The following is a 14,403-nucleotide window of genomic DNA, read 5'->3' as shown; positions in this document are numbered from 1 at the left end:
GCCAATTATGATTTTCCCAAGTTTTGTTTTGCAAGTTGTTTTGTCTTTCTATTTCAAGTCAGAAGTTAATTGTCATATATAAGAATTCACCTAAATTTTTTTTCATTAAAAGTTCTATTTCCTGTTGTAAGGGATTGCTAACACAAAGAGAGCTTAAAAATAGGCTATTTCCTGAAAAGGGACTGTAATGGCCACAGGTTAGCTCCTGCCCCAGTCATATGCTTCCATGTGTATTCAGGACTGTGCCCATCAAACTAGGCTACTGCAGCCCGTGATCATTTCCCAGGGCAGCACACTGTAGGACAGGACTTACCTGGCTTTTATGTTCACAGTTTCGTGAGTGCTCACTCTAAACTTTTCTGGGCCTTCTCAAACTCAGTGAACACTGATTTCCAATGTATCACCTTGAGTCTTAGCAAGCTTTGATGCTTATAAAATATTCTGTATTCACAAAGACCTCTGTGAAAAATAGTATGTGTTGTCCCCATTCCCACAGATAAATAAAAAGCAGCAGCCATACCAACTCTTCTAGTGTTATCCAATCCTGCAAAGATGAACCCATGAGGAATATAATTCATTTCTATTTATTAATTATATTATATAAAGCATATTTCTTAGCACAGATTATTATTTATGTTGTTTATAGCTGTAATATTTATATTATAAAGCTCCAGGCATGTCTGTCTGTTTTCTTCTGCAGTCTTTATTATAAATACAGCCTTATTAAATTTATGCATTCAAATATCCTAATGAAAAAAACTCTTTGGATTATTCTAACAATTCTCAAGTAATTTAAATATAATTTTATATAGTCAAAATTTGAGGGCATTGGATTTTTGCCTGGAATTTATAGATGTTAAGCTTCATAGCTGATGCAGCTTTGCCCACACCTTAGAACACCAGGAATCCCAGACAAAAGGCTGCCTACTGTACCAGTGCAGACCTGCACCATGGAGTCATTGGAATTATCTCATAAATACACTGCATACGTGCAGCAAATGAGATCTACACATATAAACTGCTGCACCTGTACAGTAACACTGGCATTTAACACGTTACTGCAGTAACACAGAACAGTGGTTCTGTGAACCCACTGCACACAGATTTTGCTACTCCTGTACCGAATGCCTGTTACAAGAATCAAATTCAGAAACTCAGCATCCCTATTTTTGACAAATGCATCCTCCAGATTTGATTTGACTTTATTCTAGTTGTGAGTATCATCTCCCAAGTTTATTTAAAGATCTGTGCAACTTCACCTACTGGCACAGGTTAACCTGTTTTTTCAGGGTGCTTTTCCATATTGCCAGTAGCTCCCACTGCTCTGAGCTGTGGGACCAGTACCTCAGCTCTCTCAAATGTCATGCATTTCCTAAAGCGTTTTGGTTTCCATAGATATATGTGCTTGGGTCATTAGTTTGTAAGTGCTCAGTGATCTCAGCAACTCTCTTTGTGTGTGTGTGTGTGTGCAATATTTTCTTTCAGCATGCGGTTGTTTTTGTTTCTGGAGTGCTTATCACCATAACAACCCTCCCCCCTCCCGAATGATCTGTTACTACACTCCCTTGATTTATGTATGTGTTCTACATCCAAAAGGCCTTGTATGCAGGATGTAAAGGTCAGGTAAATAGTCTTTTAGAGTTCTATCTTGTCAATGAACTGTCTAAAAAATTAGTCACTTGTTACGTCAACTAAAAATACAAAATCCCAGTGGGGTGTGGCAGCTGTTTGCCATATCCATGAGATTTAAGCATTAATCATCCCATTCAGGTCAATTAGTCTTCCCTAGTACTCAGTCATGCACATTTTTGATTGCTCATAACTCCCCCTGAGAAAAGGGCCAAGTGTGCTCAGATTCTTCTGAACTGCTCTCTCTTCTCCCGGGTCGGATTAGAAGGAGCAACAATGCAGCCTGAAGCTCACTGGAGATGTTCAAGTGATTTTAGTGAGCACAGATTTAGGTTGCAGCTTAATACAGACTGGTAGGTAAACAGGAGTACAAATTTTCTTCCTGTTGAAAGAAGGGCATTACAGAAACCCTGCAATTATCTTCAGAGCATTTAGGAAAATCTAAAAGGAACCAAAATATTTTTCCTATTTATTTACTTAAAATTAAAAGTAATTAAAGAAGGGGAGACATGGAACCAAAACCCAAAAAGAAGCACATGCAAGGCACTAGGATCCAGGGTAGTAAATGAATTTTAAAATTAAGGCATTTAGGGAAGAGGACAGATAAAAAAACAAACAGGAGAATGATGAACCTGTCTTTCCAGAAATCTGAAGCCACAGACTGGTGTAAGACAGGAGTGACTGACTGATTTGCTCTCTTTAAAAATGCCACTAGGACAGGGCTACCATATGGGCCATGCATAATCTGAGGTTAGAAGTGGGACAGTTTCTAATCATGGCAGAAGTGCATCCTTCCACTGAAAATAACAGGCAAGTACACCATCTTTTTTTCACTATTTAAATTTCTTGATCAGTGTAGGAAAGGCACTTGTAACAGTTTTGATAAAAACAGACTTCCCACACCCGAGACCTCCTGCAGACAGTTGTGTATTTAAAACGTTTAGAGTTCTCCCTTAAGCTGTGATGCACTTGAGAGGTTTTGACTTAGCAAAGAACATTCTATGCCTGGCACTTCAATGAAAGTGCACAGACATTTTGCAGTGTATACTGAAGCTTATTTGACTGGAAAATGAAGTTGCTGCCTCCTGGACATGAGGTCTTTAACTTCATTTTAGTGACCTGACACTTTATGGATACTGATATTCACATTAAGAAAAGAAAATAATGGCTTATTTGTTTGATCTTATGAAATTAATCCATGAACCACAAACACCACCAAGTTTCTACAACCATCGGTTAAAACATTTTTAATTAAGCCACCACATTTGAAAGGAGTGTCACATACATTAATATCACTTGAAAGTAATTAATAACTATTTGCAATAGCTTTCTCTGGAACATCTTAATTGTGTAACATGCTGGTTATGCTTCTACCCCTCCCAGTATATTCAGAGCCAAGTTTATTTTACATTTGTGCTTTTTTGACAAGTTATGCCAATGCTTATAAAAAAGCATACAGAAGACTTAAATTTTGCTAAATCAAATTACCATATTACCAATACCATCTTCCCTGTCACTAGAAAAAGTGTCCATTTTTTTACTTTTCCTCCTTTTCAGCTTTAGTTGTGCAAGGATTTTCCTATCTTGAGATTCTCTGCTGTGTTTTGAATTCACTAGAAGTAGGTACTATCATTACTTATGATACAAGTAAGTCTACACAGTATTCCCACCAGCCAGTACTGTACAGAAAAGGGGGGAAAAAAATTAAAAGGACATGTTTGTCACAGAACTCTCTTATTCAGCAAGAATCATAAATACAACTGATTGTATATGCCACAACTGAGCTCGTAACACAATTATGAAGTCTGCAGACATTTGTGCTCTGTAAAGTTATAAAATACAGGCCTAAAAGGGACCTTCAGGAATCACCTGGCCTCTCTAAAACAAGATCACATGCATTATCAAATTGAAAAAGGTGTTACAAAATGGAAAGCTATACAATATATAATACAAGAAATACAGGGCACTGCAAAAGATTAGTTGTAAATTACTTTAGCTTTACAGTCTGTTGGTTAATGCTTTTTAAGTTCTATTTTGTACATGTGCATGAATACACATACCCACACACCCTCTCCTAAGTACCAGGTTCATGAGAGTAAGAAGTAACAGAGTAACATGCAGCATTTGATTTCCACCCCACCTGTACCCTCCTCAGCTCTTCTCCCATAGCTGGAAGAGGAGTTCAAAAAATGAACTTCCTTCTTCCCCAGCTGAACAAAGCCCTGACAAAGATTATAGACCATAATTAAAGCTGCTGTAAGATGCTGCAGGTCCATGACCAACACAGACACAGCTACGCCTTGCTGGAATACTTAGTTGGAATTGCTGGCTACAGAAACACAAATGAGGAGCCAGCCAGATTACTCCAAAACAGGTGTCTGTATGAAGTTTGCATATGTAAATTGCTCACAGAACTGCCTTTCTATTTCTACCTGTTACCCCTACTCATTCACAAAGCAGCCCCAAGTTTACTAAACTCTGAGGTACCTACAGTGTTAGAAACTTTCGGAGGTTTTTAAACACCTTCTGCAAAGGCTTCCCTCCAAAGCACACTGATAATTAAAACACTGCAGCTTTACAAAGGCAGACAAATAGAATAGTTTATGTTTCTGCTCAACGATACTTTCTAAATCAGCATCCCTCAAATACCATGTAAAAATGTGTGTAGTTTAACATCTGAATCTATAACAACATAAATATGTGATCCCATCACAAGTCCTGCTGTGGCCACAAACCCACCAATGTTACGTTAGCCACTGTTATGCTATACACACCAGCTCCATGCTTTGGAAGAGACCTTGTCCAACAGCAGCAATTGGTGAAAAATAAATTTTAATTTTATTTTCCGCTTAATTCAAATAGCTAGTAGTCAACAACAGTCCAGTAACAGGAATGAGAAAAGATTTTTAGGCAGCAGGTGACTGTGATAGTTTCAGGGAAGTTCTTTCCTTGGGACTGACTTTGACAGAAGAAAAAGCCTTCTTTGGAAGGCTGTGTTTTTTCCTAGGTCCATTGAAAGCAATTTTGTCAGAGGTGGAAAAAACCAACCCATCTCATAGGACCCGCTAATGGGTTGTTTAAAATACTTTTAATCCTTTTCCTTTCTACACTTGAAACACTATCATCTTTATTCATAGCAAATGTTTGAATAAAATGAGTCAATTAATTGGGAGGGGAAGGAGCAAGAAAACCACTTAAACTGAATTGACATGAGAATATGTAAATAATACTTCAGGTAAAAACTATTTGGTTTAAGATGCCAATGTTTTTCCTAATTTATTGCCAGATATATTGGAACAAATACTCTGGCAAAATAAGGTGAGTTTTTTCACTCTCCTACAATCACACCAAATGTACATCAGAGGTGCTTCTCTGTTTTGATAGTTGACTGTACTTGGACTTAATCTTTCAATTTAAGTATGGTGCTCTCTCTGGGGAGGAGTAGTAATAGGTAGGCTTGATGTTTCCCAGGACTTCATCTTCCCAGTTAGGGAGGCAGCAGAAGAAGAAAGCACAACCTATTACAACAACAGTGCTGGCCCAGCCAAAGCCATAGGCCCAGCTGAACATGTTATCTCCAGTCAGTGGAATTTCTTCTGTGAATTTCACAGGGTAAATGACCAAGCCAATGATCTGGAATACAGCTAGAGAGAGAAAAGAAAGAAAATCAGGAGTAAGTTACAGCGAACATATTACAGTTCCCACTAAAAAAAGGTACCTGGAGATAAGTGCATACCTAAGATATGTAAGGATTAGCTTCAGACCTGCGATCAAATCTGCATTGTTACAGAGGTGCGTGACTTCTGTCCCAGGCACATCACCACGCCTACGTGGCTGTAGTAGCTGCAGTTGCCACTGCCAGGTTGCTGAGGCACATACCTGCATACTGTGACCAGCCCTGTCCCACAGCCAGCAGCAGGAACCCTGCCGAGCCAGTTCCTCCCAGAACCCCGTTCCTCCTCCCCCATCAGAAAGGTGGGAAGCACCCGGGGCTCTCAGCTCTTAAGTCTTAGCATGTGAAATGTAGGGTCAAAGGTGCTGGGTGTCCCCACAGAGTGCTTTTGGGAAAGTGAGAACTGACAAAGGCCACTGGAGCTTCCTTAACCATTATGCTCTCGGAGGGTAAATCAACCTTCCCTTGTTTCCAATGAAAATGAGTCATAAACCAGACAACGACGGCTAATTTTGTAAGGGAGGCTCCATCTAACATGTTTTTCTGCTGATGCCAGTTTCACATCTAAAATAATCTTTTCTTTGTGCCCAGCCTTACCAACAACAAAGAGCAGGCCTCCAATTCCTCGCACAAAGTTGAAGCGGAGGATCTCGATTGAGAACGCGATGACTGCAAGGGCAAAACAGATGACCAGGATCACAAAGCCAACGAGGTATGTGGCAGCTGCTGCTCTCCCCCATCCTTGAAGAGAAAACAAGATGTTACACACAGCAGTACTCTCCTGTAGGTCATTGCAGCTCTTTGGTTTTCTTTAATCATTTTTTATTGAAATGGTTTTCTGTAAGAAGCATGTCCTTACGTCAAAGCAATACTGAATGCCTGCAAAGTACACAGCAGCAGAGCAGGGAGGCACCATCATTGCTGGAGCAGCACAGGACTCCCAGCCTGCTAACTTGTCTTGCTGAAAAGGGGGATAGAGCGCAGCACAGAACAGAGATAACACATATCTGTAAGACACCCACAGACATCTGAGCAGATAGGGCACACAACTGCTGACAGTGCCCTTTATCATTACAGTTCCTGTTCGATATGCAAGTTTACAAAACCACTTCCATGCACAGGGAAGTGTGAAAGCAGACAAGAGGGTACCACCACAGGAGATAACTGCTGGAAAATAACAGTGCTGTCTGCACAAAACTTCTGGTTGTTTGTGACAAGAATACTGCATGTGGAGCAAAATCAGCACGACCAAAAAGAAACTTGGAATAGCTGAAAAGATGACAAAAAGAAAGGTCTTGAAAATAAGTATCTATTCACAGCTAAAATGTAGCATGTGGAGGAGAAACAATAAAATCTGAGTTAAAAGTTGATGAGCCCTCTTTGAATCATTACTTTGACATTTGCTGGAACAGGGTGTATCAAGCTGCTTAGTATCAAGCTACTGCACGCTGGAGAGGCTCAGGCATGAAGCAAGTGGCTGTATTCCTACAGAGCAGCACCAGCATCCAGAACTCACCCACCATAGCCCAGGGCCAAGGCAACAATGGCAGGAAAACCTCCTAGAAAAACAGCCAGCAATTCTACCTTGGCAGTAACACGGCCTTGTGAAAAGGCCCTCACACACCTTGTCCTCTTCAGAAACCAAGTAATTTAGGTGAGCCCAGTGCAAACAACTACAAGCGAAGGTGTTCCTGCCCTGGAGGCAGGATACCTGCCTACAGGGGCCAAACCATACTGGCTAGTGCTTTGTTTTCCAGTCAGCTGTCATCACAGTTCAATTCCCACATCTACATATTGTGGGTTTCTACTTTCACACACTTAGACAGAGGTAGGGCCGGATCCTGAGCTCCCTCTAATGTAGGAAAATAAAGAGGCCAGTGAGATCTAGGTCAGAACACTTAAAAAAAGTTCTCTTTCATCATAGCTGTCCATTCCAACACAGCTGAAGTGACTTTGGAGGTATCCTGCTTTCATTGTAGACTCCATTCTTTCTCTGCAATTTGCTATCTGAAAGCAAAGCATTGTTTTACAGCTATTTTAAATAGATCTGTTTGAACTGGTTTCTTTCTCCCCTAATCCAACAACAAAAGTAAAATGCAGCAGGTATCCATCAGCCAAATCTCTGCCCAAAACTCCCAGCCACTACCACTGCCACCTGAAGACAATAAAGCTGACATAGAAAAGATAAGAAAAAAGTTTTTCTTTCCCCTCTCCCTTCCTGGAGCTACTCAAGACAGTAAATTAATTCTCCTTCAGCTAGTTGTGCATGTTTCATACCCCTTCCCTAAGGGAATGCTGAGGGGAAGAACAGGGAGGAGACCTGATGAGTGTCTAGAGATTAGAGCTACGTCAGTGGTTTGATAAAATCTTTTGATACAGAACAGTGTCTGACTTACAGGTATTGAATATTGTCTCCACAACAGGATTACTTTAGTGATAACTAATATAAAGGGATATGTAAGATATGTAACCATTACACACAGCCAGCCCAGGAAAACCAATTCAGACTAGATGATCTAGGCAAGCTATTTATCAATATTTGCCCTATTAAGAAGAAAAAAAAGCACAACAAGAAGGAACACTTAGTTATCATAGCATATTCCCTTTCAGATGCATTATTTATGCTGACAAGGTGTAGGAAGACAAATGTGGCATCTGTTTGATAAAATTTAGGTTGTCAATTCAAATACACCTTCATGTTAGGCACCTTGAGGTTTGGTGTAACACAAACACAACTGGAAGAGTACAAGGCAGAATGCCCACAGTGCTCTCTCTGACATTTTTATATCATCTGTACTGTCCTTACAAGTGTGATAAGCTTTTGGATACAGGTCAGCCCTGGCTCTGCTCACAATGATTTATTTTCTTGTCTCTGGCAATAAGAAAATGACAACACATACTGCTGCAGGAGATATCTTGTCAGGAAGATTAATATCAAGCCCAGCTTTGCTTCAGGTCTTCAGAAGCAAGGAAGCAGTAGGCACCATCGTTATGAAACTCAGTGAGTTTTGTGCTTATGTGTGACAGAGCTCTGTGTTGGTGACCTGGCACCTTCTCTCTTTCTCCTGCTGGATTATCTTTTCCAACAGCATTTAGCAGCAGGTTGATGCTGACAAGACCTGATAAGACTGAGTCATAGGTGCTGGCCACAGGACTAGATGGGTGTGCTCTGGGCTGGATGAGTGTAGTCAGCCATTGAACTATCAGCCAGCCATTTGATCCCCTGTGGGAATCACAGGAAAAGCAGCAAAAACCTCTGGACTTACGGTTAATTTTTGAGATTTCTCTTACATCGTGTGTATATAAAAGTCTTCTAATAAGTGACTGATGGGAGAGATCAGGGTGGGAGGGTGCACCTTCCCAGAGCATAGGTTGCAGCCCTGGGATGTTTCTTATCCACATGACCTGTGGCCAACCCCACCGACAGGGAGAGTTTTCAGCAGAGGGGCTGCTGCAGGGCTAAGACTGAAATTGGTTTTTCTCCATGCAGGATTCCCCTCACCCCAATATCTGTCAAGTCAGGTTTTCCCAGCTCCTTTTCCTCCTAAAGCCTTCTGAGAGCTGATTGAGTCCCCACAGGCACCCAGCTCTCCTGTCTTTCTGATCTTCCCCCTACAGCTCCCAGCTGCCAGGAGGGGAGAGGTGCAGGTTTACCTTCTCACTGTTTGCTGCCATAAGAGCTGGAGAGACCTGCTCACAGTCAGAGAATGACAGATTAGCCCCAGTTTCTACCTGGTTTGTGCTCAAAAGTACCTTGTACTCATAAGATATTTAGCCAGAATTTAAGCTTTCCCATAAAAATAGAAAATTCTCAGATCCATTCATTTGGCAGAGAGAGTATTTCTTAGGCAAAATAAACATAAAGATGATGTCTGTTTATGAAATCAACCAAGAACACCACAGTTATTTGGAGCTGCCTAAATAGGAGGGCAGAAGAATAGGAGAGCAGAAAAGCAGAGAAATAGCTGGGGGTATTAGTGTTTCCAGGTCAGCTTGGCCTCAAAGAATAGTCAAGTTCTTTGCATCTAATCAGCAGAAAAGTATTTATCAATTAGGTGGTGTTGAAAGAACATTAAAAAAACAACTGTTCAGAAGCTGAAGGTCTATAATTATTAGGAAGGATTAAGAGTTTTATTACATAGTATTACATTACATTAATGATTACTATGGAAAGGAACTAAGGTGCAAATGTTATCATGCAAATAACTAGGAGGGGTCATGATTACTTAATGTTAATGATGAGCACCAGTAATATGATGAAATTAAAAGAAAGCAAGCAACAGTGCCTTAGTGTTATGTGTATTTCCTGATTTCATTTGGCCATGCCTCAGCCTCACCAGGGAGGAGATGGAATCTCTACAGGCTAAGATATTTAAATCTAGATTTCTCTTTAGAAATCAATAACAGAGCAGTGAAAATAGTCTAGCAGGAAGATTAGCTGCTACGGGATTTGAAGTAACAAGACTCTCATCTTTGTTCATTCACTTCCAGAAGCTGAAGCTACTTCATTAGCTTGTGAATAAATGGAATCTTAGGGTATTTTTTATCATTACCAGCATAGATGGGGCAGTTTTACACTGTATCTGTAATATTTTTCTGTATATAAATGGCAGTAGCAATCCTTGTTTGGTCTCAAGAGCCCATTACACAGAATATCCAAAAATATCTCCCTTTTTTGATGTAATAAAGGAGTAGTGGACTGTGAGCAAAAGAGCACTGTCAGCCCTACTTTCTTGCTCAGATAATGTGCAAACTTCCATGGTAGCATGACTGGTGAGAGGAAGCTATGAACATACCCACCGCAAGTAGAGAAGAGCCTAGAATTGAAGGATTTCTGGGAGGGCAGGTTGGAAATCAATACTGGAAATCACTACTCTGTTTTGGCTTTAGGAGTGCAAGAAAAGCAATCGCTACACTACCAAAATATTAAATACAAGCCCTCTAGTACAAACTTGGCTTCAGCTGAGAGCTGAGGAAAGACACAATCCTATACATTTCCAACTTTTAAAGTCTCTGGATTGTTAGCAGCAAAGTGTGCCTGCCCAGGAGCCAGAAAAGTGCCCTGGCAGAGACACCAGCCTCACCTGTTCACTGGGATCTCTTACCGGGAAGTTACAGTGTTTTCTGGGTGTAGGCAGGGACACCAACTGCTACACCTCTGCCATTAGCATTTCCCAAGTGCCTGCACTTGGCTGACACTATAAACAATGTTTGTACTGAATGCATCCCGGCATTGTAAATCAGGCAAAAGTGTGCCTGAGAAGAGGTGTATTGAAAAGGTAAGCATACACTTAGCATTCCTCCTTTATTTACCTGGCCCCTCAGTGAAGTCTCCACATGCACTCAATTTCACCAATAATCTGTGGTATCAAAGTCCATGCCTCTAGGGACACACGTACAGTGGCACAGCTGCAGTGAAACATGATTCACAAAGGTTGGGCTCCTACTTCTAGGTTCCACCTTTTTTGATTCCTTTTTTTTTTTTTCTTTTGGCACTTACTAAGGATCCAGAAGAATGCTTCCCTTTTCCTTTGTTGGCTGGTGTGTACTTAATGAATAACAACTGGCTTAGGAATAGAAGAAGGAGTTAACCTAATGGGGTTACCTTTACTGCACACATACACGCCCATCTTTTACAGTGTTAATTCAAAGCACAGTCACTGGGACCAGTCATTCAGAACCAGGAGGCCACAGCCACCCATAAATATTGCTCCTAAACTTACAACCTCATCACTATAAAGACAATCATCCTCTCCAGTAACACACTGCAAATAATCCTTGGCATAGCTGATGGCTTACTGATATGTTTTAAACACATAGTCAACAGTTAAATCCTGCAATGGTCTACACCAAGTCATCTTGAGTCATATTCTTGTGCAGTACAGCACTTCTGCATTGCAACATTTTGATAATACACAGACGCTGCCAGCCAGGGCACTTCCAAGACACAAACCAGTACAGAGCTCTAAACAAAATCCCCTCCCTGCTTCCCTACCACATGACACCCTACTCTTCGTTTTCCCTTTCACTTCTTCCCTGTCATGTGGCATTTGCAAATGTGCATTAAGGAGCTATGCAGTTTAGGAGACACTCCTATTTGCAAATCTTTGTTTGTCTTTTCCTGCCCCTTCCCCTCATTTAAAATAAGTGACTCGTCTGCTTTTTTTCTTCCTCTTCCTAGTACACATGCCACAGCTCAATTAAGAATTTGTCTAATGGAACATTCTGTTAATGAAGACCCACTCTGAAGTCTTCATTTCATCAGGAGAGGTGCAGGATGGTTAGTGCACAGCAATTATTTTATGCAAAACAGAAGTTATGCATCTCAATTAGTTAACCTTTATTTTCCTGCAGCAGTGCTATAAATGCCTGCTAGGCATTTTTTCCTTTGTAAATGCCCTCACCTATTTTGACACTAATTGCATTAGCATAGAAGAAAAGGAAACAAAACAAATCAAACCTGAACTCATGTGTTACATCCTGTCTCTAGATGTAAATACTATTTGAGTAGACAGTGGCATTGATGTTATGAAAATTTGAGAACAGGCAAATTCGTAAAAATAAGCCAAGGATTTAAGTAAGTTTTGCTTTGTTTAAGCCTTGGCTTAAACAACTGAAGTCAAAGATACTGTTCTTCTCTGTCAGTCTGTTAACTAGAAAAAAAGCCACAGAAAATTACTTCTGCCCCACAATGCTGAGGGCTGACGCAAAGCACACACCCATCAGTACTCAGGGACGTGTGAAGCAGTGTCACTACAGGAGAAAACAAATTCCAGCAGCTGTACTATATTAGCACTTTTTCCCTGTGCAATGCAAGTTGCAGCAACCCTGCACTAGCTTTTCTTCTCTGTCTAATGGGGGAGATGGATATTTTCACCTCACTAGCCAGAATTCTTCCACCTGCAGTAAAGCCCAAAGTCATCACCCGGCTGAGAAACAAAGCCACTTCTCTTGCAATATATTCAGGATTTAGTTTGTGCATGAGTGTTGCAATGAAAAGCTTCTGGAAGTGAGTCTGCTGTGCACAGGCAGCAAGGGACCTGCGCAGGGAAACAGTCCCAGCTCTCCCAGTTGAAACACACCCTTCCAGCCCCCTAGTCCCTAAAGAACCCTCATCCAGGATCTTAAGGCGGGTCTGCTTACTTGTCCAGAAATATTTTGTTTGAGGGAAAAGCAGATGTAATCAGACCCACGTGTTCTAGCAATAAAACAAAGTCCCCCAAAAGACCTAGAAACTGAGAGTGTGCAGTAAGAATATTACAGTGGTGATGCCAGATACAGAAGCAGCTAAGCAAGTTAAAACAGACGCACACTTATCCCTGATTTAGGCCCCAGTGCAACAGAAAGCTACAAAGGAGAGAGCATTTTTTTTTTCTGCCTGCAAACCCACATCAGACTATTTTAAGCTGCAGATCAGGAGGCATTTTAATAGCTGCACTCCCTTGGCCAGGAGGGCTAAATTAAGGTGCTCTCTCCCTGCGAAGGGTCGGGGAAATACCATTTTACTACTGTCTAGGTGTGGTTCTGCATAGGACACCCTGCAAGAAGGTTTCCACACTTGCCATCCGACCAGGGAGGCGAGCGGCACAGGGAGGGAGCTGCCTGGTGCCAGGTAAGGCTGTGCGACGGCAGCCCGACGAGAGCTGAGGGGAAGCAAATACACGGACTTGGAGCCAGTTGCTATCTTACTTTGGTTGTACGATAACTTTAGAAAAAACCCAAAATATCAACACCCCGGCTTCTCAGTGTTGTACTGATTTAAAAAGATCGCTCTGGAGCAGTCTAGTCCCGTGTTTCATTGCTGGTTTAAGTCCCGAAAGAGCATGGATACTGGTTCTGGACGGAAACTCCATCCCAGGAAGCAGCTACTCCACAACGGAGTTAGGGGAGGTCAATGGTCTTGGCACCCACTGCCCCGGGTCCCTCGGAGGGCTTCTCACTCACCGTAGTCCATGAGGGATTCGCAGTTCCAGTTGAGGTCCTCCTCGCCCCGCGTGCAGCTCTCCCACAGCGACGCTTGCTGCACGTAGGGCTCCGACTCGGATTCCAGCCAGCCCCGGCCCGCCAGGGCGATGATGCCCATGATGATGGCCAGGCCCAGCAGCAGGGGCAGGAGCCACCTGCACCTCCAGCAGGCGAGGCCGCACACCACCATCGTGCCCGGCCGGCGGCGCGCCCAGCGAGCCCGGGCGTCGCGGGTGTGGTGCGGCGGGGACGCTCCGCCGGGACGGGAGACTGCGAGTGTGCCGGTCCGAGCGGGGTTTTAAGGCGCCGGGGAGGAGGGAGTCCCACCCACATTCCTCTGAGTAAGCCTGCCGCCGCCGGCGGCCCCGACCGGTGGGGCTGGCGGAGAGCGGCGGAGGGAGCGGGGCCCAGCCCGCTCCGCTCGGCCCGGCCCCCCTCAGCCCCGCTCGGCCCCGGCCCCTCGCTCGGCCCGCCCGGGCTCACCCTCGCACTTCTCCTCTCGCTGTACGCCACCCTCCCGCACCCGCACCCGCACCCGCACCCGCACCCGCTCCGCCGTCGTGGCCCAGACACCGCAAAAACGCAAAAAACCTCGCGGTTCTCGGGGTTCCACGAGCCCTGCCCTCCTCATGGGGGCTGGAGATCATCATCGTCCTCTCTGATCACTGGATAGACCGAGCAGCATTGCCCAACATTGATAATACTGATGGTGTTAGCCACTACAAGTACCAAAAGCTTGCAAAAAGTTTCTTTGCAGTTGACAAGAAAAGAGACACCTTAAAGAAAGGTGTCATATGAGGATGGGAATATGACTTTATTAACAAGGAAACCATCATTTGCCTCACATCATGCTTAGCATTAAACAAATGCATGTTTCCTAATGGCTATCTAATGAGTGTTTGCTTGCAATTGTGCTCTGGCTTCCAAGCAGGCTGTGCTGGGCACTGGACAAAGCCCAGCAGTGGTACTCAGAATCCATCTGCCCTGATCTTTTCCCATTCCATGTCTGGAAATGCACTCCAAGATGCAAGATGACCAAAATGAATGCTTCCCCATCACATGGCATGAATGGACACCCAAAATTTTGGTCATAGGAGAAGCACTTCTCCTCACTAAGATCTCCACATATCCCATTG

At 42.9% G+C, this 14,403-nt stretch overlaps 1 protein-coding gene across 1 annotated transcript; it reads right to left on the bottom strand.

Annotated features, from left to right (window-relative positions):
* Nucleotides 1-2,861: 2,861 nt before the first annotated feature.
* On the bottom strand, nucleotides 2,862-13,553 carry LOC125323780 (p53 apoptosis effector related to PMP22). The gene is made up of 3 exons (XM_048299051.1): nucleotides 13,247-13,553; nucleotides 5,900-6,043; nucleotides 2,862-5,273 (listed from the first exon to the last, which is right to left on the bottom strand). Exons 1-3 carry the CDS (start codon nucleotides 13,455-13,457, stop codon nucleotides 5,038-5,040), a joined length of 591 nt encoding a protein of 196 aa, XP_048155008.1. The 5' UTR covers nucleotides 13,458-13,553; the 3' UTR covers nucleotides 2,862-5,037.
* Nucleotides 13,554-14,403: the final 850 nt, after the last annotated feature.

This window comes from Corvus hawaiiensis, chromosome 3 (assembly GCF_020740725.1).
Source record: "Corvus hawaiiensis isolate bCorHaw1 chromosome 3, bCorHaw1.pri.cur, whole genome shotgun sequence".
Lineage (NCBI taxonomy): Eukaryota > Metazoa > Chordata > Aves > Passeriformes > Corvidae > Corvus > Corvus hawaiiensis.
The sequence above is the reverse complement of the archived record's forward strand: the minus strand, read 5'-3'. Positions and strand labels throughout refer to the sequence as shown.

Excerpts from the sequence above, each read along its gene's own strand:
- LOC125323780 (XM_048299051.1), bottom strand. The coding sequence starts at position 13,457 with ATGGTGGTGTGCGGCCTCGCCTGCTGGAGGTGCAGGTGGCTCCTGCCC. Across the intron at positions 6,044-13,246 it reads CGAATCCCTCATGGACTACG|GATGGGGGAGAGCAGCAGCT; the intron begins GTGAGTGAGAAG and ends TTTCTCTTCAAG. Across the intron at positions 5,274-5,899 it reads AGGCCTGCTCTTTGTTGTTG|CTGTATTCCAGATCATTGGC; the intron begins GTAAGGCTGGGC and ends TTCTCTCTCTAG.